Here is a 27,349-nt window from a genome sequence, read left to right on the forward strand (position 1 = left end):
AATTGAACACAGAAGCAGAATTTGTCTCATACATAGTGAGAGAAAAAAAGAGAAATTAGAAAAGAAATCAAACTGAAAATAAGTATCAAATAAGAAAATGGAAATACACAATGGAAATAAAAAAAAATGGGAAAATAAATAAATCCCAAAAATAAGTAAAAAAAAAAGCAGAAAGTAAAAATAGAAGAAATGAAAAATAAAACAGGAAGTATAGATGAAATTAAGAAATAGGAATAAGGAAAAAGAGAAATAGTTACGTGAATAAAAACATCAGTGAAGAAGAAAAGGAAGAGAAGATAAACAAGTAAAAATAAAACAAATCGAAAAATATTAGAACATGAATTAAGAAAGACAAGATGAAAGAGGAAGAGGAAATGAAAATAAAACAAGACGAAGAGAAATTGTTGAAATATGAAAGGGAAAACACTAAGAACAAATAGGACTCAGCAAAGAAAGGAAGAGAAAACAAGATAATGCAAGATAATGCAATAAAAAAGGAATAAGTAGATAAATAAAAGATGGAATGGAGAGCAACACATCAGCATATTTAATTGAAAAGGAGAATTAGAAACTAGTAATGTATAAGACAAAGCATAATAAATAACAAAACAGATGAAAAGATGAAAAATTAAACTAATACAACTAAATTAAATAGGCAAGTCTCTCTCTCTCTCTCTCTCTCTCTCTCTCTCTCTCTCTCTCTCTCTCTCTCTCTCTCTCTCTCTCTCTCTCATATAAAGGCTTATGTTTATTCGATTGCATTTTTTCTGTCTGTCTGTCTGTCTGGCTGTCTGAGTGTTTGTTTGTTTATGCGTCTTTTTATCTTCTTGGTTGCATGTTTGTTTGTCAGACTTCCTGTATGTGTGTGTCTGTGTGTGTGTGTGCCTGTCAGTGTAGGATCTGTCCGTCAACCTTTCTGTCGGCCTGTTTGTCTGTCTGTCTTTGTTTCTGTTTGTCTAACTACCCATCTCTCTCTCTCTCTCTCTCTCTCTCTCTCTCTCTTTCAAACACACACACACACACACACACACACACACACACACACACACACACACACACACACACACACACACACACACACACACACACACACACAGATCTGGCACTCATCAGGCATCTGGGCGCCGCTAGACAGGCCAGGCGTCACCTCCCGCACACGGAGAATCCAGGGTCGGAATAATTCACACTAGAAGAGGCGAGGTGAGAGTGAGTCCCGACCGCCCCGCTGGGAACTATGACGGGGTGTGAGGCAGAGGGCAGAGGGCGGCGCGACGATGCTCTCAGCGAAGGAAAGTAAAAAGCCATGTTTTGCTTGTCCTTCCCCGCGGACATGATACACTCACAGCATATGCTAGCGCCACGCCTCCACCCAGACCATTTATACGCATCCAGCAAAATACGTGGACGTCTTTTCCTCTTCATATGAGCCCAGTGCCCTCCTCCTCCACGTCCCGCTGGCTGCGATTCTTTGCCGTGTGATTTGAAAGCGGAATTCCGTGTCATCTGTGTATACGTGCGTGGTTCTTCTTCTTACTCTTCCTCTTCCTTTTCTTCTTCTTCTTCTTCTTCTTTCTTCGCCCTTCTTCCTCTTGCTGGTGTTTTGAGTGCTGCCTGGCGCCAACTGTCTCTTTCCTCTTCTTTCCTGCATTTTCTTCCATTTACTTTATTTTCTCTTTCATTTCTCGCCAACGTCTTCTCTCTTTCTAATCTATCTTTTCTTCTTATCTTTTTCTCCTCTATTACTGATTTTCTTACTTTTCTATTACATATTTTTTTCTCTTTTCCTTTCATTTGCTTCTCCTTCTTTCCTTATCCTTCCCTCTCCTCCTCTTCCCTGCTTTCCTCCAATGCACTTTATTCCATCTTTCCTTCCCTTCCATTCCTGCTTTTCATATCCTTCATTTATTTGCTTTCCCTTCCCTTCCCTTCCTTTTCTTTACCTTTGCTTACCTTACCTTCCACCCAAAAAAAGAAAGAGACAAAAAACACACCTCTTCGCTCATCTGCTTTTCATATCCCACAGTAATTTGCTTTCTTTTCCCTTCCCTTCCCTTCCGTTACTTTTCCTTACCCAACCCTTCCAAAAAAAAAGAGAAAAAGAAACGGAAAAACTAACGAAACACACCTCGTCCCTCGTCGCTCAAAATAATTCCCCCAAAAACACATTAGTCGAAGTGTATCTCTCCGTTTTAGTTTACCTTTCCACACCTTTACCGCGTCACCATTTGCCTTGTGTTACCTTACCTATCCCTTTCGAAAAATTAAGGAAAAAGACGCTAGGAGAAACAGAAGGTACTAGATATTGAGTGAAGAATTAAAGATGTTATAAAGGAAAGATGAATGTTGAAATATACTGTATACTAAAAAACTGAATGGAAGATGACATGCTAGAAGAATATGAAAAGAAAATCAGCGTTCAAAAGAAAATATTAGAGAGCTAAACAGGAAGGTATTACTGAAATATAACTGTGAGAAAAGTAAACATATCTTCTCTTTTCTCATTGTTTACAGCAATTAAAAAAACACAGTCGAGTTTACCTGTCTGTGCTAGTTTACCTGTTTTCATCTTCATCGTGCTAACACTTCCCTCTCATTACCAAACACACCAAAAGAAACAGAAGTGCTAATCTAAACACACTTCATCTCTTTCCTAATCCTTCACAGCAATTCCAAAAACACAAATTAGTTCAAGTTTACCTGTTTGTGCTAGCTTCCCTCTCATTACAGACAGAAGTGCTAATCTAAACACACTTCATCTCTCTCCTAATCCTTCACAGCAATTCCTAAAACACAAATCAGTTCAAGTTTACCTGTCTGTGCTAGCTTACCTGTTTTCATCTTCATTACCAAAAACACACCAAAAGAAACAGAAGAGCTAAAGTAAACACATCTCGTCTCTTTCCTCATCGCTCACAGCAATTAGTGGAGGTTTACCTGTCCATGTTAATTTACCTGTCCTCATCTTTAGCGTGTCAACAATTCCCGTACGGTATTAAAAGCAAATTAAAAAATGCTAATCAAAACACACTTCCATCTTCTCTCCTCTTAATTCCCCAAAAACGCATTAGTATCCGTGCTAGTTCACCTGTCTTCACCTTTATCGGAACAACAATTCCCTTATGGTATTAAAAACACGCTAATAGAAAAAAAAAGCTAATCAAAACACACTTCGTCTCTATTCTCTCCTCTCAATTCCCAAAAAGGCATCAGTATCCGTTCTGGTTCACCTGTCCTCACCTTTACCGCGCCAACAATTCCCTTATGGTATTAGAGCATTCTAAAAGAAGAAGAAAAAAAAGACTAACCAAAACACACTTCGTCTCCATCCTCTCCTCTCAATTCCCAAAAAGGCATCAGTATCCGTTCTGGTTTACCTGTCCTCACCTTCACCGCGCCAACAATTCCCTTATGGTATTAAAAGCACATTAAAAGAAAGAAAAAAAGCTAATCAAAACACATTTCGTCTCTCTTCACTCCTCCCAATTCCAAAAAACGCATTAGTGTTCGTGCTAGTCCACCTGTGCTCACCTTTACCACGCCACTCTGAGCTCCGAGCCGCTAACAGGAACATCGTCACACTCCCGGGGGATATATTTCCTCGCCTCTCCCGGAGCTTCATCACGGAGGACAGCGAGTGATGTCATCATTGTGGTATCAGAGAGACACATATTTTGCTGACTGAGGATAAAACAGCTCGTTTATGAAGCTGTCTGCGAGGACCAAACTGATGCCACGGCAGGGGAAGGAAGGCAAGGAAGGGAGTGTGTGTGTGTGTGTGTGTGTGTGTGTGTGTGTGTGTGTGTGTGTGTGTGTGTGTGTGTGTGTGTGTGTGTGTGTGTGTGTGTGTGTGTGTAATGGTTCATGTTGCAGATATCTTTTACTCTTTCGTGGTATTGATGTTTGATGGGATAGGTTTTCTTTTTTATTAATGTGTGGTGTTAGATGGTGTTATTGTAGTAGTTGTTATTGTTGTTGGTTTTGTTGCTGCTATTGCTGTTGTTGTGTTTGCTGTTGTTGTTGTTGTTGTTGCTGCTATTGCTGTTGTTGTTTTTGTTGTTGTTGCTGTTGTTGTTATTGTTGTTGTTGTTGTTGTTGTTGTTGTTGTTGTTGTTGTTGTTGTTGTTGTTGTTGTTGTTGTTGTTGTTGTTGCTTTTGTTGTTGTTATTGTTATTTTTGTTGTTGTTTTACTGTTGTTGTTGTTGTTTTCGTTGCTGTTGCTGTTTTCCATGCTATTGATGTTGATTTCGTTGGTGTCATTGCTGTTCTTGAGGTTGTTGTTATTGTTAGCGTTGGTGGTGGTAGTTATGTCACCGTCATCGTTATAGTAATTGTTGCAGCAGCTATCATTGGTGTAGTCGTGAGTATCACTGACGTAACTATCGCTATTACTGCTACTGTTACTAATATCACGAGTGAAATCCCTTAACCCCTTCAGTACCATGACGCATTTTCCTATTTATCTGGCTACTTTTGGTGATTTTATACAGCTTCAGAAACTCATGTAGGGATTAAAATAGTGAAGACTGTGGTTATTAATCTTTGACCTTCCATAAACCCTTCCTAATGTCAATAAAATCGTCTAATCATATTTAAAACTCACTGTAGAAATGCATTCCAGTACTGAAGGGATTAAGACGTGAGCGTGGGATCGGGCAGACGTCCACGCGTAGGTTCGAATCCCACCACGTACAGCATTAAAACGCTTTGCCATTTGTCGAGTGGTTTACCTACATGTCACCATGATACCCAGGCTCTAGGTGGTTACACTCAAGATGAGCTTGGGTGGGGATATGGGCCTTAATATGGGTACCACTATAAATAAAATTGCCTGCGCCACTAATGGGCGGAAGCTGAACAGCGCTTTCCATACACTCTTCAAGTGTGCCTACAGGCGCTATAGGCCTTACCGTAAAAAAAAAAAAAATCGATCAATTTAAGCGTGCCTGTAGTGTACGTGAGGGCAATGATTACTAGTGTATCGCTGTGCTGCACGGAGGGACCATCGAGTGACAATGTTCTGGTGTTTCTTGCGTTAATGATGAGTGCAGGAAAGGTTACTCGCATCGCATTCTGTCGAGTGGAAAGATTGTGGAGTGGCATTCAAAGGTCGCCGAAGGTCTGACTCGGAGGACAGATATAAATAAAAGAAACAAGGGCGAGTCTCCAGATCTACTCTTTCACTTTTACTTCATCGAGAGAAAAGAATACACAGGAGAAAGAAGCAATTAATGAGAGCAAAGGAATATAAGGATAGAAGGATAGAAAAAGAAAGAGAAAAATGAAATGAAATGGACAAGGGCGAGTCTCCAGATCTACTCTTTCACTTTTACTTCAGCGAGAGACAAGAATACACAGGAGAAAGAAGCAATTAATGATAGCAAAGGAATATAAGGATGGAAGGATAGAAAAAGAAAGGGAAATGGACATGAGGGTCTATACAACACAACCAGTTCTACTCTTTCATTCTTACTCCAGCGAGTGGAGAGGAGAGACAGGAGAGGGGAGTAATTAATGATAGGAAATGAGTAAGGAATGGGATGGAAGGATAGAGAAGGAAAGAGAAAGGAAAGAAAATGTAAGGGAAAAGAGAAATATACAGAGGAATAGGAGGAAGGAAGGAAGAGAAAAGGGAATAGAGGAAGGAGGAAGAAAACGTAAGGGAAGGTTGTTAGTGAGTGGACAAAGGGAAGAGAAGGCGATGAAAGGAAAAGGAGAAAGAAGAAGAGGAGGAGGAGGAGGAGGAGGAGGAGGGAGAAAGAAGGGATTAGCGAGGAGGAAGGAAAGAGGAATGAAAGGAGGAAGGAAGAGTAATACGAGTGTAGAGAGAGAGAGAGAGAGAGAGAGAGAGAGAGAGAGAGAGAGAGAGAGAGAGAGAGAGAGAGAGAGAGAGAGAGAGAGAGAGAGAGAGAGAGAGAGAGAGAGAGAGAGAGAGAGAAAGAGAGAGAGAGAGAGAGAGAGAGAGAGAGAGAGAGAGAGAGAGAGAGAGAGAGAGAGAGAGAGAGAGAGAGAGAGAGAGAGAGAGAGAGAGAGAGAGAGAGAGAGAGAGAGAGAGAGAGAGAGAGAGAGAGAGAGAGAGAGAGAGGAAGGAGAGATGAGAGAGAGGGGAGGAGAGAAGGAAGGAGGAGAGAGAGAGAGAGAGAGAGAGAGAGAGAGAGAGAGAGAGAGAGAGAGAGAGAGAGAGAGAGAGAGAGAGAGAGAGAGAGAGAGAGAGAGAGAGAGAGAGAGAGAGAGAGAGGACGGTACTGTCGCCACCAGCAGTAAGGAGAGGGCACAGTTGCTGGCTTCCTTGTTTGCTGGAAAAATGAAGGTGGGGAATCCACAGCAGCCACCGCCTCAGCTGGTCCAGCAATGTGAGAAGACTGTCACCATGGTGGAGGTGACGCATCAGCAGGTGAAGCGATTATTGCGGGGGCTGGACACACAGAAAGCCACCGGCCCTGATGACATCAGCCCGCACCTGCTGAAGCGATGCTCCCAGGAACTGGCTGCCCCTCTCACCCAAGTTCACAACTTGTGTACGGGAAAACGTCTGGCCTTCAGTGTGGAAGGAGGCTCGAGTAGTTCCTGCACACAAAAAGCTCCAGGACGGACCCAAAAAACTACAGACCCATATCCCTGTTGTCAGTGGTGGGTAAAGTGTTTGAGAGGGTCGTGGCAGAGGTGGTGTGTAGCCATCTCAAGGACAATGCCCTCCTCTCAGACCAACAGTTTGGGTTCAGACCTGGAAGGTCAACCTCCGACCTAATGATGCTTCTCACCAGGCAGTGGCAGGACGCCCTCGACGACGGCAAGGACACTATAGTGGTTGCTTTGGACATAGCAGGAGCTTTTGATAAAGTATGGCACAACGGATTACTAGAAAAGCTTCGTGCTAAAGGCATCCAGGGTGGCTTGCTACGACTCCTGGGAAATTACCTGCAGGACAGAAGCCTCAAGGTGGTTGTCAACGGGCAAACATCTGAGTCCCTGCCTGTGGAGGCATCAGTGCCACAGGGTTCAATTCTTGGCCCACTCCTGTGGAATATCTACGTGGATGATCTTCTCCAGCTACTGCCAGGAGTCAAGGCCTATGCTGATGACTGCACCCTCTCCTATACCTATCCACGCCAGGACAGTGGGCGGGCTGCTGAGGCCATCAATCAGCAGCTACGAGTGATAGAGGAGTGGGGTGCTCGCTGGCAAGTGACATTCGCGCCGGAGAAGACACAGGCAATGGTTGTCTCTCGGTCCCCAGCCGCCATGGCAGCAATGGCAGGAAAGTTGTCTTTGGCGCTGCTCTCCCACTCCAAGATGACGTCAAGATACTTGGAGTGGAGGTGGATCGAGGGCTGAGGTTTGACAGGCATGTCAAAACCATTGCCAAGAAAGCCTCTCACAGGATCTCCGCTCTCAGAAGGATCGCCAGTTTCCTCGACAGGAAGGGGAGACTGCTGCTGTACAAGGCACAGGTGCGGCCCCACCTTGAGTACGCAGCTCTCTCCTGGATGTCCTGTGCCGCCACACACAGAAGGAGACTGGACAGCATCCAACGCCGCGCCATACGGCTAGTAGATGCTGCAATACCACCTCACCCAGAGCCTGAGCGTCCCTTGATTCACTGGAACACCGCAGAGACGTGGCGGCGATCGTAGTGTTCCATAAGGCACAGGTGCAAAGAGTGCCACATCTGGCAGGGCTGCGTCATCCTCTGAAGAGTCACCGCACGGAGCACGAGAACGGTGCTCAATGGTGGTGACGCCGTAGAGGTGCCGCGATCCCACGGGTGTCAGCATCAACGCACCTTCGCAGGACGCGTCTCCAGGATGTGGAACTTGTTCACGGCCGCGGTGCCTCACGTCCAGGAGATGAACACACAGTGTCAAACTGATGGCACATAAGTGGAGACAGACACTGCCAACTCCTCTGACACTCTTTGTGACGTGACACTCAGTGTAGTGCAGTGCGTGAATAGTGCTAGTGAAGTGAAAAGAATAGTGCTCCATTTACATGCTGACCATCTTGTATATTATCTATTTTTAAGTCTTGTAAATATTGTAGAGAAATAGATTGTAGTACCCTTAGAATAGGTAGCACACGACAGTGCGCCTTTGGGTACATGTTCTTCTGTATAAGTTTATGTTTAAATAAAAAAAAAAAGAGAGAGAGAGAGAGAGAGAGAGAGAGAGAGAGAGAGAGAGAGAGAGAGAGAGAGAGAGAGAGAGAGAGAGAGAGAGAGAGAGAGAGAGAGAGAAGAGAGAGAGAGAGAGAGAGAGAGAGAGAGAGAGAGAGAGAGAGAGAGAGAGAGAAAGAGATAGAGAGAATACAGAGAGAAGAAGAGAGAGAGAGAGAGAGAGAGAGAGAGAGAGAGAAGAGAGAAGAAGAGAAGAAGAAGAAGAGAGAAGAAAGAGAGAAGAAGAAGAGAGAAGAAGAAGAGAGAGAAGAGAAGAGAGAAGAAGAAGAAGAAGAAGAAGAAAGAGAAGAAGAAGAAGAGAGAAGAGAAGAAGAAGAGAGAAGAAGAGAGAAGAAGAAGAGAGAAGAAGAAGAAGAAGAAGAAGAAGAAGAAGAGAGAAGAAGAGAGAAGAAGAAGAAGAAGAAGAAGAAGAGAGAAGAAGAAGAAGAAGAAGAAGAAGAAGAAGAAGAAGAAGAAGAAGAAGAAGAAGAAGAAGAAGAAGAAGAAGAAGAAGAAGAAGAAGAAGAAGAAGAAGAAGAAGAAGAAGAAGAAGAAGAAGAAGAAGAAGAAGAAGAAGAAGAAGAAGAAGAAGAAGAAGAAGAAGAAGAAGAAGAAGAAGAAGAAGAAGAAGAAGAAGAAGAAGAAGAAGAGAAGAAGAAGAAGAAGAAGAGAAGAAGAAGAAGAAGAAGAAGAAGAAGAAGAAGAAGAAGAAGAAGAAGAAGAAGAAGAAGAAGAAGAAGAAGAAGAAGAAGAAGAAGAAGAAGAAGAAGAAGAAGAAGAAGAAGAGAAGAAGAAGAAGAAGAAGAAGAACGACGACGAAGACGAAGACGAAGAAGAGGAAGAGATGGTGGTGGTGGCAAAGGAAGAGGAAGAGGAAAATTAGAAACCAATAAAAGATAGATATACAAAAACAATAAATACAAAATCAATAAAGAAGAACGGGGAGGAGATAAACTAGATAAAAAGAGAGAGAGAGAGAGAGAGAGAGAGAGAGAGAGAGAGAGAAAGAGTAAAAGAAGGAAAGGCAAAATAAATCAAAGAGAGAGAAAGAAGAGGAGGAAAAGTAAGAAGAGAATAACGAATACAAACTTGAAAATGAAATATAAAGAAAAGGAAATAAGTGAGAAGAAAGAGGGAAAAGATAAGACGAAATTAAAAGAATAAAAGGCAACGTAGAAAGAGAAAACGGAAGAGGAGAAGAATTATTACAACTTGTAAAAAGAAAGAGGAGAAATGGAAAAAGAGATATATAAACAAAGATACTGAAATAAATAACAATGCAAAGGAAAGAATATTGAGAAGAAAGGAAGAAAATGAAGGAGAAGAAGGAAGAGGATAAGGAAGAGGAGGAGGAGGAGGAGGAGGAGGAGGAGGAGAGGAGGAGGAGGAAGAGGATTAAAGCATGGAAAATGAAAGATAGAAAAAGGAGAAAAGAAAAAAAAAATAAGATGCTGCAATAAGCAATAGTGATGAAAGAGGAAGAATGAGAAGGAAGGAAGGAAAAAAAAAAGGAAGAGGAGGAGGAAGGAAATTCAACCTTGTCAAAAAAAAAAAAAAAAGAAATATTAAAAGAAAAGAAGAAAAAAGAAGGAAAATATCATGAAAATTAGATATAAAATGAAATGATAGTGAAAGAGAGGAATAATGAAGAGGGGTGAGAAATAAAGGAATAAGAGGTAAGAAAGAAAAAAAAAAAAAAAATATGAGATAAGTAGTATTGAAAAGAGAAGAAGAATGAAGAAAAAGGAAGGACAAAGGGAGGAGAAGAAGGAAGAAGAATATAACCTGAAAATAAAGTAAAAAAGAATGAAGATAAAATGATAAATGAGATACTTAAAGAAATGTTACAGTAGAACAGAAAACAAAGAAAGGAAGAGAAAAATTGAAAAAAAAAATAAAGAAAAAGGAGGAGGAGGAGAAAGAATAAAACTTTAAAACATAATAAAAGAAAAGAATAAGGTAATGAAATAATCAACAGCAGAAGGGAGAGAAAGAAAGAGAAGAGGAGGAAGAAGAAAAAAAAAGGAGAGGGAAAAAGTCGAATTTGACAAAAAAAAAAAAAAAGAGAAGAAGAAGAAGAAAAGATGAAGAAAAAGAGGAAAGACGAAGAAGAGAACGATTGTGAGTAAAAAGAGAGCATAAATATAACACTGAAATAAGTAAAGCCAAAAGGAGAGAAAGAAAAGAAAAGGAAATGGAAAATGAAGAAAGAGAGGAGGAGGAGGAAGAAGACGAAGACGATTATAACTAAAAGAAAAAAAAATTATAAATGAAAATAAAAAAAAAAAAGTGATTGGGGAGGAAGAAGAGAAGAACAAGAAGAGGAAAAAAAAAACTAGAAGAAAAAAGAAGGAAGAGGAAAAAAAGACGATTAAAAAATATATATGACACTGAAATACACAAAAAAGAAGGAAAAGACGAAGGAGAAAAAGAAGAGAGAATAAGTAAAAGAAAGGAGGAATAGGAAGATGAAGAAAAAGAGAAGCAACAGGAAAAAAAACACACAAAATCAAAAATGAAAAAAATAAAACACTGAAATACAGACGAGAAAAAAGAAGAGGAAGAAATAAAAATGGAAAAAAGAAGAGAAAGAGTAAGAGGAAGAGGAAGAGGAGGAGGAGGAGGAAGAGGAAGAGGATAAGAACATGAAGAATAGAAAAACAAATACAACACTGAAATAGAGAAGAGGAGAAAAGCACGAGAAAGAGAAAAATGATAAAAGAAGAAGAGGAAGAGGAGGAGGAAGAAAAGGAAGAGGAGGAAAAGGAAGAAGATAAGGATTTGAAGAATAGAAAAAAAATACAACACTGAAATAGAGACGAGAGAGAAAAAAGAAAAAGGGAGAGAAAAATGAAAGAAAGATGAGGAAGAGATAGAGAAAGAGGAAGAGGAGGAGGAAGAAGAGTAAGAGGAGAACAAGGAAGAAGATAACATCACTGAAATAGAGACAAGGGAGAAAAGAAGAGGAAGAGGAAAATGAAAGAGAAGGAAGAGAAAGAGGAAAAGGAAGAGGAGAAAAGAAGAGGAGGAAGAGGAGGAGGAGGAAGAGGATAAGAACCTGAAGAATAGAAGAACAATTACAACACTGAAATAGAGAGGAGAGAGAGAAAAAAAGAAGAGGGAGAGAAAAATGAAAGAATGAGGAGGAAGAGAAAGAGAAAGAGGAGGAGGAAGAGGAAGAGGAGGAGGAGGAGGAGGAGGAGGAAGAGGATAAGAACCTGAAGAATAGAAGAACAATTACAACACTGAAATAGAGATGAGAAAGAAAAAAGAAAAATAGAAAAATAAATGAAAGAAAGAGGAGGAAGAGAAAGAGAAAGAGGAAGAGGAAGAAGAGGAGGAGGAGGAGGAGGAGGAGGAGGATTAGAACTTGAAGAATAGAAAGCAAAAAAGCAGACCCTTCCTCACGTAACACCACAAGAGGGGAAGCGACACATAATGTTCTGATGACAAAATATACGAGGTGAAGGGGAGACAGAGAGACAAGAGAGAGAGAGAGAGAGAGAGAGAGAGAGAGAGAGAGAGAGAGAGAGAGAGAGAGAGAGAGAGAGAGAGAGAGAGAGAGAGAGAGAGAGAGAGAGAGAGAGAGAGAGAGAGAGAGAGAGAGAGAGAGAGAGAGAGAGAGAGAGAGAGAGAGAGAGAGAGAGAGAGAGAGAGAGAGAGAGAGAGAGAGAGAGAGAGAGAGAGAGAGAGAGAGAGAGAGAGAGAGAGAGAGAGAGAGAGAGAGAGAGAGAGAGAGAGAGAGAGAGAGAGAGAGAGAGAGAGAGAGAGAGAGAGAGAGAGAGAGAGAGAGAGAGAGAGAGAGAGAGAGAGAGAGAGAGAGAGAGAGAGAGAGAGAGAGAGAGAGAGAGAGAGAGAGAGAGAGAGAGAGAGAGAGAGAGAGAGAGAAGAGAAGAGAAGAGAAGAGAAGAGAAGAGAAGAGAAGAGAAGAGAAGAGAAGAGAAGAGAAGGAGAAACGAAACAGATAATAAAAAAAGGAGAATAAAAAGTTACCTACCATCGTTCTTCTTCCCCTTCCTCCTCCTCCTCCTCCTCCTCCTCCTCCTCCTCCTCCTCCTCCTCCTCCTCCTCCTCCTCTTTCTTCCTTCCCCTTCCTAACTAGACACTCTTGTACCTCTATACTGGTTGATAAAATATTCACACACACTTCACTCCACCTATAATTTTGTGGGGCTCCCTTCTCTTCCTTCCTTCTCTCTCTCTCTCTCTCTCTCTCTCTCTCTCTCTCTCTCTCTCTCACACTCACACTCACACACACACACACACACACACACACACACACACACACACACACACACACACACACACACACACACACACACACACACACACACACACACACACACACACTGAGTCCGCAATTTTGCACTCATAATATATATATATATATATATATATATATATATATATATATATATATATATATATATATATATATATATATATATATATATATATATATAATATGTTTAGAAGAAAAATTTTATACCGTAGGTGTTTTGATAGATCTGTCGAAAGCATTTCACACGTTAAAACATGACATTTTATTTGACAAACTCAAACATATTGGCATAAAGAGTGTACCATTAAAATTGTTACAAAATTACCTCACCAACAGGACACAGGCTGTGTATTGTAATTCTAAATATTCTCTTACTAAATCCATATCAGTAGGTGTTCCACAGGGATCTATACTAGGACCAACCCTTTTTCTTATTTATATAAATGATATAATCAAATCCAGCTCAAAAGTTACATTCACTCTGTATGCAGACGACATAAACTTGCTTATGAAAGACAAGGACATACACACTCTACACTCAAACTTGACCTCAGAACTACATTTAATAAATCAATGGATAAAACATAACAAACTAACACTCAATATAAGTAAAACTAATTATATTTTTTTTCCAAAATCGGTCAGTAAAAAAATCATATCCAACCAATACTTCTTGAAGGTCAAACTCTGCAATGTGTCACTCAAATAAAATTTTTAGGTGTATTTATTGATGATAACCTTAATTGGAATATTCATATTGATAATGTATGCATGAAACTGTCTAGGATGTGTGGGATATTGTACAAGATACGGAATCAACTCACAACTGAAGCCCTACTCAGTATTTACTATACACTCTGCTATCCTTATTTTATTTATTGTGTCTCAGTTTGGGCCTGCACTTGGCCGTCTTTCATAAATAGATTATAGATAATTCAAAACAAAATTTTGCGATGTATATCTTTTATGGGTAAATTCGACTCAACATCCAGTTTTTTTTCTAATCATAAACTATTGATTTTTTTTGGATATTCATAAGTGTTTTGTCCTTTTCTCCATCTTCAAATTCATTAAAAGATATCCAAATAATAACCTATTTAAATGTGTAGATTCACCGTATGCAACAAGAGGTGGGAACTTGAATTTGGAGTGCCCGCAATTCCGCACACAGTTATTCAACCACAGCATATTTTACTTTAGTCCACACCTATGGAATTTGTTGCCTCCTAATATAAAAGAAAAATATTACTAGTATCAGTTACTTTCAGTTTAAAAGAAAAACCAAAGAACATTTCCTTAGTGTTTATAACTAGCAGCTTGCAGTTCATCATTTATTTGTATTGTATGATAAATTTACTTTAAAGCTGGATATAAATGATTCAGGAAGTATATATATACATATATGTGTATGTACGCACAAGTATTTATATAAGTAATGTGTTCATATGTATGTATAGTGTGAACGTGATTGGGTGAAATATGACTTATTCTTATATTTCTATAAATATATTGCCAAGTGAAGTCTTCCAACAGAGTCACCACATAGTTTAGTGACTCCGTCTATCAGGGAGCCTTGGCTCGATACACCATGTCAGTGAACACATCTGTATAACCAATATATATGTACATTTCAGGAAATGGCTATAAATTTTACTTTACTTTATTTAACTTTACTTTACACACACACACACACACACACACACACACACACACACACACACACACACACACACACACACACACATACTTACACTCCAGTTCAGAGAGAGAGAGAGAGAGAGAGAGAGAGAGAGAGAGAGAGAGAGAGAGAGAGAGAGAGAGAGAGAGAGAGAGAGAGATAACAACGTAAAAAGGAAATAACATTATTAGCATGATTGAAAAAGATGTGTGTTCTCTCTCTCTCTCTCTCTCTCTCTCTCTCTCTCTCTCTCTCTCTCTCTCTCTCTCCCCCTCTCTCTCTCTCTCTCTGAATAATAGTAACTGAAAGGAAGGCAGACGAAAATGAATGAAATAAAATAAAAGAGAGAAAAGGAGAAAGAATAGAGTGGGAAGAAAAAAATTAAAGAAAGAAAAAAGAAAGAAAGAAAGAAAGAAAGGAAGGAAGGAAGGAAGAATGGTAGAATACAGTTAAAAGGAAAGAAAAGTTAAGAAGAAGGCAAATAAATAAACGAAGTGTGTGGGAAGGGAGAGAAAGAGAAAGACGGAAGAAGAATCGTAAATGGTGGAGGAGGAGGAGGAGGAGGAGGAGGAGGAGGAAGAGGAGGAGGAAGAGGAGGAGGGAAGATCAGGAGACGTTTTTCTATCTACTTATTTTCTAACTTTTTCTTTTTATTTCTCTCTTAATTTACTAACTTTTTCCTTCTCATCCTTCTTTCTCCTTCCTAACTTTCTATTTCTACCGTTTATCTCTTCTTCTGACTCTTTATCTTTCCTAATTTACATTTTTCCACTTAATTCCTTTGTTTTTCTATTTTTCATCTTCTATTTTTCCTAATTTACATATATTCCTCAATTTTTCTTTGTTTATTTTTTTCTCTAACGTGTATTTCTTCCTCTTGTTCTTTTTTGTGTTCCTTACTTTCATGCTATTTCTATTCTCTTCCATTTCTAAATTTTATCTTCTAATCTACTCTGTCAGTAACTTTATCCTCTCCGTTATTCCTTCTCATTCTGTCTTTCTTCGGCCTTTATTCCTGACTTGTCATTATCTATCAGTTTCTTTCCTTTTTTTTTTTTTTACCGTTCCTCTTCATAACTTCTGACTTGTTTTACTAAGCTTCTCATTTTTACTTTATCAAATTTACTTCATAACGTTTTTATTCTTGTAACTTCACTAACACCAAAATCCGTTTAACTTCCTAACTTATGTAATTAACTTTTCCTCCCTCATTCCTACTACTAACCTTCCCCTTCATAACTTCCTTTATTAACTCTACAAACTTAACTTCCTTAGTATCTTTCTTCTGTCATCAATCCTAACTTCTAATTATTTTCCTATCTTGTGTTTCTCTTCTTCTTTTTTAACGTTCTCCTTCATAACTTCCGTATTTTTTACTGCGTTTCTCATTTTCACCTTCTCTAATTTACTTCTTCATAACTTTCTTTATTCTTGTAACTTCCCTAACACCAAATTCCTAACTGTCTAACTTATGTCATTTACTCTTCCTCCCTCACTCCTATTACTCATTCCATTACCTTCCCTTTCATAACTTCCTTTATTAACTGCACAAACTTCACTTACTTTCGAAACTTCCATCACTCGTTTTCTTAACATTCCCTAACATCAAAATCCTAACTTCCTTACTTATATCCTTTAGTCTTCCTCCCTTACCTTCCCCTTCATAACTTCCTTTATTAACTGCAAAAACTTCACTTCCTTACTTCCTAAACCTCCATCACCCTCGTTTTCTAACATCCCCCTTTCTAACTTCTCTCTAACCCTTCATCTATTAGCCCTAACTATACATTCCCCTCCTCTTTCCTTTTCCTAACTTAGCCTTTGCTCTTTCATTCTCCTTTTTTTTCTCCTTTATTAACTGCACAAACTTCACTTACTCTCGAAACTTCTATCAATCGTTTTCTAACATTCCCTAACATCAAAATCCTAACTTCCTAACTTATATATATCCTTTACTCTTCCTCCTTTACCTTCCCCTTCATAACTTCCTTTATTAACTGCAAAACTTCACTTCCTTACTCCCAAAACCTCCATCACCCTCGTCTTTTCTAACTTCTCTCTAACCCTCTTTCCTTTTTCCTAACTTAGTCTCTCTCATATTCCTTTTTTTTTCCTCCCCTATTGTAAGCTATCGCCTCTCTTAACTCCTCCCTCCGTCCCTGCTCCTAATCTCCCTTCCCAGTCCCCGTCCCTAACTGGTCCTTGCCCTCACAATCACCAGCACACTCATAACGAGAACACTAACTCGTCTGTTCTTTTGTAGCATTTCCTTTTTTTTTTTTAGTCTGTTTTTTACTCCACATTTCCACATCTGCATAATAACACGATTGACCGTAACACACACACACACACACACACACACACACACACACACACACACACACACACACACACACACACACACTACAGAATATTAACGCCATGACAGCACGTTCCAGAGAGAGAGAGAGAGAGAGAGAGAGAGAGAGAGAGAGAGAGAGAGAGAGAGAGAGAGAGAGAGAGAGCTATCAATTTTTTTTCACTTTAATGTCATGTCTAGACGTCTTGATGTACTCTCTCTCTCTCTCTCTCTCTCTCTCTCTCTCTCTCTCTCTCTCTCTCTCTCTCTCTTCTCTTACTCTATTATTATCACTATTATTGTTACTCTTATTTTTACAAGGAGGAAAAAGAGGAAGAAGAGTAGGAGAAAGAGGAGGAGGAGGCAGAGGAGGAGAAGGAGGAGGAATAATAGAAGGAGGAAGAGCAGAAGGAGGTCAATGCGTAGAAGGAATAAAGAAAATAAAAGTGTAGTCGTGGTATGTTTGTATTCCAGTTTGGTTTTAATTTGGCAATCAACAAACGGAATGGGGCACGTGGTGGTGGTGCTGGTGGTGGTGGCGGTGGCGGCGTTGGTGGTGGTAGCGGTAGTGGTGGTGGTGGTGGTGGTGATGGTGTGGTTATTCTCCCTCTCCCCTCTTTCCTCACCCCTTCCTTTCCTTCCTTCTTCCCCTGTTACTTACCATATTCTCCCTCTCTCCCTCTCTCTCTCTCTCTCTCTCTCTCTCTCTCTGCTTGCTCTCCACACACACTCATTTCTCATTCATCTCACTCACAGAACGCATTACTCATGTTTTTATAGAGCAATGGAAAAAGAAAACACACACACACACACACACACACACACACACACACACGAGAACCTTCATCATCATCCCCTCAATTGTCCCCACTAAAACTACTACAGCCACATCCCCTCCCCTCCCTCTGCCCTTCCTCCCCTTCCCATCCCACTGTCCCAGCCGTCACACAGTCCCCGCGTCACCCTCTCTACGTAACAATCGCCGTTGCAAAATGTTACGGTGAACTGTCGCTTTAGCACCGCACACCTTCCTCCCATAACACTGTATGTCCATCGGATGTGACAAGTGTTTTAATTACTAAGGTGGAAATATGGTTTAATTTCCATACACTACCTGCTACGACTGCTCTTGCTGCCTACTGCTGCCACTGTGCTGTGTGGTGTTTGCTCCCTCTGCCCGCCTGTGTGTCTAGGTGTCTGTGAATGTCTCTGCCATAGTTCACGTTGGTCGATAAGTTTACAAGAATTAGTAAGAAAGATAAGTAGATAGATAAATAGATAAATAGATAGGTAGAAAGGTAGGTAGACAGATAGATAAATAGGCAGATGAAGGAATGGAGATGCGTAGGTAAACAGTTAGACAGGCAAGTTAATAGATACACAGGAAACAAACAGATTAACAAAATAATGTATACATAGACTGAGAATGCAAATAGTAAGAAAAAATATGAACTCTCTCTCTCTCTCTCTCTCTCTCTCTCTCTCTCTCTGACGCATGGTTCCACGGTCTTGACCACCATTCTTAGAAGCTTTACTCCGTCACGCTAACAACACGGCACTAAATCTTCCATTAAGAGGCCACACCTTAAGCTGCACCAACCCATACACACACATCTATCACTCACAGGGCACCCACAGGCACATTCCTCTCCTCATGACACTTACTAACATATCTTTCACGGAATCGTCCTCGCTACTATGGTCCTATCGCTACCAGTTTGAAAGGATACCATTCATTGATCTCTACCTATCGCGTCACCTCTTAATCCCACCGCTGCCACCAGTGTGTAGGCAAGGAAAATTGGTCCTATCACAAATCAATAACCATCAATACACCTTACTAATCCATCCACTAGTGTCTGAGGCTACAAATGCACTCCACAGCAGTAATGAAATACCACTGGCAAACATATTTTTTCTCTCTTTTTCATTTCATACCGAGTTGTCATCCAACCGCTACCACCAATATGGGACCGGAAAAAGAAAGAAAGAAAAGAGAATACTTAACAAATCGATACCCTTTTGGGTCTCAAAGGCCAGAGAATGGACGAACAGCAGGAGCCATTCTAAATTCTCCTCCTCCAACAAGAGCCTCGACCTGCTTCAGCGAAACTTAGTCGGTATGGATGACTCTTCCCCGAACACGGCTCACCCTTAACATATTGAGTAACTTTGCGCTCCCAAGTATTACCTGGTTAAGAGAAGGAGACGGTGAGTGGATGGCGGCACGGAGCAAGTAGAGAGGGAAGCAGGGAGGGAGGACGAAGGCGAGAGAGAGTAGGAGATGAAGGGAGAGAGGCATGGGAGGAAGAGAAAGTGAATGAATATATGTACCTAGTGATGAGATATGCATTGCCTGAGCTTCAGTAGTGAATGCGAAGACTCATAAGGATTATTTTAGGCGTAAATTAACTGACCTCACTACCACTGCCACCACCATCTGTACCGTCACACCAAACCGCTACACGACGCCTCCACCTTCAGTACACGCTCAGCCACATCAACATACTGCCATACTACACCAGCAAGTCCACATGCCCTTGTCCATAAAGTGCAGCTGTAAATAGTGTCGTGCTCTTCCTTCGTCTCTCAGTTAATTTCCTGTAATACTGCATTGTTTAGTGTGATGTTACATAGTTCAAATAGAGTGTGTTGCAATCTATGTACTAAAGGTTTGTTGTTGATGTTGTAGTTGTCATAGTTGTTGCTGTTTGATACTTACTTGCATCAACATTATTATTACTACTGACAGCCACAGTAACCACAGCAATAGAAGCAACAACAGTGTTACCACCACTGCCACTACCAACATCAACACCAACAACATTGACTAGAATCACCACCACAACCACCACCAGCGATAATAACCACAACAACCAGCACAGTCATAAAACACACACCACCACCACCACCACCACACTAACAGTAACATCAACAACAGAGGCACCTAATCAAGTAGGGTATTTTAATGCCTTCTCTGGGGACGCTTCCCAGAGGGGCTCGGGACACGAGACTGGATGTAACCCCTGAGGATATTAGACCAACGTGACCTGCTGTATACAAAAGAAAAAAAAATATAAAAAGGAGCGTCTCACCCTTTCCCTAAGCCCCTTGTACCTGATATCCCCAAGTGTTTAAGTCCTTGGCGAATCCCTAATTACAAAGGCCTGGAAATACCTAGGAATCTACCCTTGGGACTTCATTATCACCGTCACTTTTCTCACCTTTCTCACCAGGACGGACGCAAAGGTACAAGTGTCATCGTGTCATTGTGTTCAGCCTCCACGATTCTCCTCCATAGGTCACAGTCCGTATAGTCCTCATTTCGTTCATTTCTACTTTCGTTTCGCTCTTGTAAATTTCATCTTTAATTCCTTCATTTGGATTCCGAGGCTCATTCAAGGTTCCAGCATATAGTAAGCACCAGTGTCTTGCTAGTTGTATTCTGACTTTTCTGTTCATTTGTAGCTGTCCTCCCCTATCATCATCATTTTCACGACCATATCTATTTTCATTATTTTTTTTATCCTTGTCATCAACATTCGTTATTTCTAATTTTCAATCTTGTTCAGTTTTCGTAGTTTTCTAATTCCCATACCTCCTTCATCACATCTTCCTCCTCCTCCTCCTCCTCCTCCTCCTCCTCCTATTCCTCCTATACACTCTTGTTATCTAAAAAAAAAAAAAACTAGATTAGTATAACAATAAGAATAATAACAACAACAACGAAAAGAAAACTCTTACAGATAAAACGTCACCACCACCACTACCACCACCACTACCACCACTACCACCATCTCCACCACCCCCACCACCACCACCACTACCACCACCATCACCACCACCGCAGAGAGTCTATAAGTTAAAAGAAATAAAGGAAATGCAAGAGGAACAAGGAGGGGGACGCGAACCCTCGGAAAAGGTATGAAATAGAGAAAAGAGCGAAAAAAACACTTACAGGAAATAACGGCGAGAAACGAAAAGGATAAAAAAAAAGAAAAGAAAAATCGTGCGTTTCCACAAATTTTCATGCCCTTGTTTACTTATTCGTCTCTTCATTTTATCAACACATTTCTTCATTTCTTTTTTACTTTGGCTCTTCATTTATCCACTTCCTCTTACAATAATTACTTTCAACACAGCAATAATTTTCTTCCTCCTTCTGCAGGTAAAAGCAAAGAAGTTAAAGGTAAAACAATAAATTACTTGAGTGAAGTTATATATATTTTTTTTATTCTCCCTCTTCTATTTTCCTTTTAATGTCGAAGTGCAACGTTTGTCTAGTGAAGAAAGTGATAAAAGGATAGATAGACAAAGTAAAGAAGGAAAAATAAGAAATAAATGAAGGAATAGTGACACACACACACACACACACACACACACACACACACACACACACACACACACACACACACACACACACACACACTAAACTAACTAATAAAGCAAAAAAAAACAAAACAAGCAAACAGACCGCTGGAAAGAGATAAAAACAAAGAAAAAAGAAAAAATACAGGGACAAGAATTAAGCAAGAAGGCAAACAAACAAATGAAAAAGAAGAATCATAGAAAAAAGGAAAGAGAAAAAAAAAGGTGAAAGGCAGACCGATAGATAGAAAGATAGATAGATAGATAGATAGATAGATAGATAGATAGAGAGAGAGAGAGAGAGAGAGAGAGAGAGAGAGAGAGAGAGAGAGAGAGAGAGAGAGAGAGAGAGAGAGAGAGAGAGAGAGAGAGAGAGAGAGAGAGAGAGAGAGAGAGAGAGAGAGAATCATTTTATGTTTTAAGAGTGTTTTCTTATAGTTTAACAAGAATTTCGTATCGTCAGTGGGACAAATGTCATTCATTAAACCCCTTCAGTACTGGGATGTATTTATTGAGTTTTGGGTGTGATTAGACAATTTTATTTACATTAGGAAGGGTCTATGGAAGTTTAATGGCCAGTCTTCACTATTTTAAAATCCCATGAGTGTCTGAAGCTGTATAAAATCACAAAATAGCAAGCAGAATGAATATGAAAACGTGTCATGGTACTGAAGGGGTTAAGCAGATAGGAGTGGAAGTCATATGAGTATTCAAGGGTGCCTTCATTCATTTCATCATTTCTCCCAGGAATTTGGCTAACTTTATTTATCTGTAAGGGAACTGGCAATCAAGTGGGCCTTTTTTTTGTTATTTTTTTGTTGCCCTTGGCCAGCTCCCCCTCTTGCATAAAAAAAAAAGGTTAACAAGGATTTCGTTTTGCCAGTGGAAAAAAAAAATATTGCATCTCGTAACCTTTCGTCATATCTCTTTCCTTGATTACCATGTTATAGAGGAAATTCTTGTTTTTTTTTTCAAGAATAACAAGGACTCGCATCGTTCTCAGTAAGCAACATTCCTTTACCTTTCATCATTTTTAGGAGGTTCTAGAAGTTATCACGTTTTTTTAAGTGGAGTTTTCATAGTGATAGTGTAATAAGGATTCCACATTGCCAATATAAGTAACAGCTCTCCTAAGCCTTTCGTGGCTTCTCAATGGTTTTCAATTGTGTTTTCATGATTCTAGTGACAGCTTAAGAATTCCTAGCCTTTAACCTCTTCAGTACTGGGATGGATTTTCACCATGAGTTTTGAGTACGATTAGAAGATTTTATTTACATTAGGAAGGGTCTATGGAGGTCAGAATATTAATGTCCAGAGCCTTAACTATCTTATGCCCACACAAGTTTCTGAAGCTGTATAAAATCACCAAATAGTAAGCAGAATGAATATGAAAATGTGTTACAGTACTGAAGAGAATACGAGAAAATATTGTTAAAAGAAAGCAGGTAACCTTTTCTCCGGCCTTTAGAAACAATCCTTACTATAAAGCGAAGTCTGTGAGGGTACGAACCGGTGCGAGTATCCTTCCACAAGTCAATCTACGCGTGGTTACTCACTCTAATTCCTCCGTTCCGTTTTCTTTTCCTGGCATTCAAACTCCAAGCGTCTCACCGCCACTGCCACTTTCCTCTAGAGCCTCGTTTTCTTCGCTACTTCCTCAAGGCAACGTCCGCGAAATTCCGAGGCTCAATGAAGGCAAATAAACCACAATGCCGCTACTTGGGTGTCGCGCGAGGCCTCCGGAATTTGCATGAAAATGTTGTACACTTATTTGTTGGTATTGGTTCTGGGCGTGGCTGTCTTGCTTCTCCTTCTCAAGCGTGAAATTGCCAGGCAAGTCTCCTTCGTTGACGCTGCCGCCACTGTTTCTGACACGCCCATAAGACAGACAAGGCAAAGAGAGCTCCTGAGAAGACGCCGCGCACGAGGGATGCGGCCAAAGACGGAACAGCGGAAGTTGCAGGAGGGAAGGATATGCATAGACGAGAGGAAGATAGGGAATACATAAAGAAATACATAAGGCTGTGGTAAAAAGAAAGACGTGATGAAGAAGATAGTATGTGGAAAAGAAAGATGAAACGAAAATAGAAGAGAATGGAAAGATATACTTAGACGGGAGGAATATTAAAAAAAAAGATTATATTAAGTTATAGTAAAAAGAAAGAGAAAAAGACGTGAGGAAGAAGAGAAAATGTGGAAAAGAAAGATGAATAGAAAGTAGAAAAGAATCAAAAGATATGCATAGACGAGAAGATGAGGTAGAAATATATAAAAGAGAATAATAATAATAATAATAATAATAATAATAATAATAATAATAATAATAATAATAATAATAATAATAATAATAATAATAATAATAATAATAATAATAATAATAATAATAATAATAATAATAATAATAATAATAATAATAATAATAATAATAATAATAATAATAATAATAATAATAATAATAATAATAATAATAATAATAATAATAATAATAATAATAATAATAATAATAATAGTAGTAGTAGTAGTAGTAGTAGTAGTAGTAGTAGTAGTAGTAGTAGTAGTAGTAGTAGTAGTAGTAGTAGTAGTAGTAATAATAATAATAATAATAATAATAATAATAATAATGATAATGATACTATTACTACTACTACTACTACTACTACTACTACTACTAATAATAATAATAATAATAATAATAATAAAACATGAAGTAGTAAAAATCAAAACAAACAGATTGTGAGACAGAAGAGGATAGATAGAAAGATATACGTTGAGGAGAGGAAGAGAGAGAGGGACAAGAAAAGATTCATGAGATTGTAGTGAAAAAGAAACACAAAAAATATAGGATGAAGAGAACACAAATGAAATAAAGACAAATATAAAAGAGGAGAAGACAAATACGTAAACACAGAGTAGAGAAAAGAGAGGCATACAAAACACATGAAATGAAGACAATACAAATAAAAGAAGAAGACAGATAACTAAACACAGACTAGAGAAAGGAGAAGCATACAAAAACAAATGAAGAATAGTAATAGAAAGAATGGATATGTGAAGAAACGAAAGGAGAATATTTGGAAAAGAAATACTACTAAAAAATGGATGAGAGTAAAATAATATGTTGAAACAAGAGGAGGAGGGACATATGAAAATAAATGAAGTGGTACTGAGAAAAATGTGAAAGAAGGAAAGAAAATGGGATGAAACGAAAGACGAGTGGAAAGCAGAAAAGGACAGAAAAATGCACGTAGGCAAGAGGAGGAGGACGAGGATGACATATGAACTAGCTGTAAAAAGTAAAAATGAAAGATGATTCGAAGAGAAGGAAAATGTAAAATAATACCAGTAGGAAGATACGAGAGAAAAGACACACAGCTAAAAAGATATTATAAAGTAAGGAATGATGGTGCCAAAAGAAAACAAAAAGTAGGAGTAAGATAGAAAATACTTAAAAAGGGAAGATAGATGAAAAGAGGTAAAACAGAAACCGTAGACAAACAATAGATTTTTAAAGGAATTCCAGCCTTTCAAGACTAAACACACCAAAACATTCTCCACACTCCATCACGTGCTACATACAAAAATTTCTAAAAAGTTCTGAAAAATTGTATATTTTCTCAAAAACTAACAACGAAAAAGCTCTTAATATTCCATCAACTTGTTTCATTCATTTCCTACCAACTTTTTCCTCGTCCACTCACACCCACACCAATTCTTTTCAACCTTCCTTGCAACCACAAGCTTCTTTCGGAATGTGTAAGCTCTCTTTTCAATTATTCATCTTTTGCATAATTTTAGCTCGACCGATGAAAAATATCGTACACGCATTTTTACCTGTTGTATTTAGTAAAATGCTCTTCTGTCTACTTACATGTCCATTTATCTATTCATCTATCCATCTATCTCTGTCTTTGTCTATCGGTTTATCTATCTATCTACTAATCTTTAAACCAACCTATCGATTCGTCCCTTCAGACACACACAATGTTTACAACCCCAAAGTCACACCACACTATCTTCCCACAGGGGCCAGCGGGGGTCGAACGGACGGCCTCTCGCGCTGGGGGACCACGTGGGGGAAGCACAACCACAGGGGAGCGGCGTCTAGCAGGTCCAGAGCCTCACACCTGTCCCGCATCAAGCCTGAACAGCAAAACAACACAGAAATCTTGGCACAGGTCGGCGGGAGAGTCACCATTAAATGCTACACTCGCTTCCTCGGCAACGAAATAGTAAGTGGAATCCCAAATGTGTTGTAGCGTGAGTGTTTGTGGAAGTGTTTGGAGGAGAGAAGCGGATGATAACGATGCTGGGGGGAGAGAGGGACGAAGAAGAATAAAAGAATAAGGATAATACAAAATAGGAAAAGAAGGAAAGGAATTAAGTGTTTTGAGAGTGAAAGAAGGGATAAAAAAAATGAAAAAAATATGTGAGGGATGTGTTTTAGATGGTGTAGAAAAACAAAATCAATAAAGGAAAGGAGAGAAAAGATAAATGACAATAAAGGAAAGAGAAGTGAATGGCATTGCTTGGATATTGAGAGAGAGAGAGAGAGAGAGAGAGAGAGAGAGAGAGAGAGAGAGAGAGAGAGAGAGAGAGAGAGAGAGAGAGAGAGAGAGAGAGAGAGAGAGAGAGAGAGAGAGAGAGAGAGAGAGAGAGAGAGAGAGAGAGAGAGAGAGAGAGAGAGAGAGAGAGAGAGAGAGAGAGAGAGAGAGAAGCAAAGATAGGAAAAAGAAAGAAAAGAATATATTTTTAGAAGTGGGAAGGACACTGTGGAAGCAAGGAGGGATAAGAAAGAAGGAAGAAGACAAGAGAGAAGAATAAAAGAAGGCAATGAATCTGTCTACTTTAGGGAGTGTAGAAACGAGAGGAGCAACAAACAAGGATAAAAGAAAGAGGAAGCAGAAAAAGAGAGAAAGGCAAGAGAAAAATGGTAAATGTTTTGGATGCTAAAAGAAATAGAGGAAAGAAAAGAAAGTAGAAAAAGAAGAGGAAGAAGAAAAGAAAGGAAAAAAAAAGATAAGGAATAAAGTGGGTGGGAATTGAGGAGGAAAGATGAGGAACACGAAAAAGGCAAGAGGAGAGAAAAATGAAGTAGTAAAGAGGAAGGGAAAGAAAAATAGTGTGTTTTGAATGGTATAAGAAAGAAAATGAATAAAATAAAACAAAATAGAAAAACGAAGAAAATGTGTCTTTCGCTTACCGGGATGGAAGGAATGAGAAAAAAAGGAAAAGAAAATAAGGAATGTGAATGTTCAGTGTTGCGAAGATAAGGAAGAAGAGAAAGAAAAGAGAATAAAATGGAATAACAGATAAGCCAAGAGGAGTGATAAAGCAGGAAGAAGAGAAGACAAATAAAGGAAAGGTTAAATACAGGAGAGAAAAAAACAAGGTGTCCAAAAGAAAGAAGAATAAATAACAGAGAATAAAAGAAGAAAAGAAAGAAATTTTTTTAAGAAAGAAAGAAGAGACAAAGAAAGAGAGAATGTAAGAGAAAGAGTAAAAAAAAGTGTTCAAAGGAGAGGAAAAAATGGATAACAAAGAAAAGACGAAATAAAAGAAAGAGGAGAAACTGAAGAAAAGAAGAAGAGGTCAAGGAGAAAAGGTAAGAAAGAGGAAACGAAAACAAGAAAAGGGAAAGGACAAGAAGAAAATGAAGAAAGGAAGAAGAGGTGAAAAGGACAGAAAAAGAGGAAAAGTTGAAGAAGAGAAAAGAATTGGAGGAGAAAGAGAGAAAATATGAAAAAGAAAAACGAATTTGAGGAAAAGAAGAAAAGAAGACAAAGAAAGCAAGAAGATCAAGAAACAAGAACAGGAATTTAAATGTGTGTTAGTTCTATAAGGAAGAAAAGAACATCGAGAGATAAAGAAAAGGAAAGAAAAAGAGACAGAGAGAAGGCAAAAAAGGAAAGAAAAAGGAGAATTTGTATCTGAAAGTACTTGAATTTGTGGTTTGTAAGGAAGAAAAAAGAAAAGAAAAGGAAGAATAAAGGAATGGAAAAGAAGAGAAAAGAAAAATGGGAACAAGAAAAATTGAGTATTTACTGCACAAATTAAGGAAATGGAAGAAAAAAAGGAGAGGAAGGAGGAACTGAAGAAGAGGAAAGGAGAATTAGAGACAAGAAAAATTAGAGAACTTGTACAAATTTTTAAGTATATGTAGAGAGAGAGAGAGAGAGAGAGAGAGAGAGAGAGAGAGAGAGAGAGAGAGAGAGAGAGAGAGAGAGAGAGAGAGAGAGAGAGAGAGAGAGAGAGAGAGAGAGAGAGAGAGAGAGAGAGAGACGAACCAAAAAAAAAAAAAAAAAACCCAGGAAATAGAGAGAAGAAAAAGACAAGTAAAGAAAAATATCAAGAAAAATGAAGAAGAGAAAATATAAGAAAAGAAAATAGAGCAAAAATAACTGAACAAAAATAGAGAAAAGTGTAAAGGATAAGAAAAAAAACGAATAAAGAAGATCAAAGGAAAAAAAAAGAAGAGAGAAAAGGATACGAAAAGAAGAAATATAAAGAACAATCCAAGAAAATAGAAAAAAATGA

General features: G+C 39.0%; 1 protein-coding gene across 1 annotated transcript in view; it reads left to right on the plus strand.

The window, feature by feature from the left end:
- Positions 1–27,349, plus strand: part of LOC123512288 (zwei Ig domain protein zig-8-like) — a 143,219-nt gene that overhangs the window by 54,001 nt on the left and 61,869 nt on the right. The window contains exon 2 of the mRNA XM_045268612.1: positions 24,839–25,044. Coding sequence (XP_045124547.1) covers positions 24,839–25,044 — 206 coding nt within the window. The remainder of the gene's footprint in view (positions 1–24,838; positions 25,045–27,349) is intronic.

This window comes from Portunus trituberculatus, chromosome 33 (genome assembly GCF_017591435.1).
Source record: "Portunus trituberculatus isolate SZX2019 chromosome 33, ASM1759143v1, whole genome shotgun sequence".
NCBI classification, from domain to species: Eukaryota; Metazoa; Arthropoda; class Malacostraca; order Decapoda; family Portunidae; genus Portunus; species Portunus trituberculatus.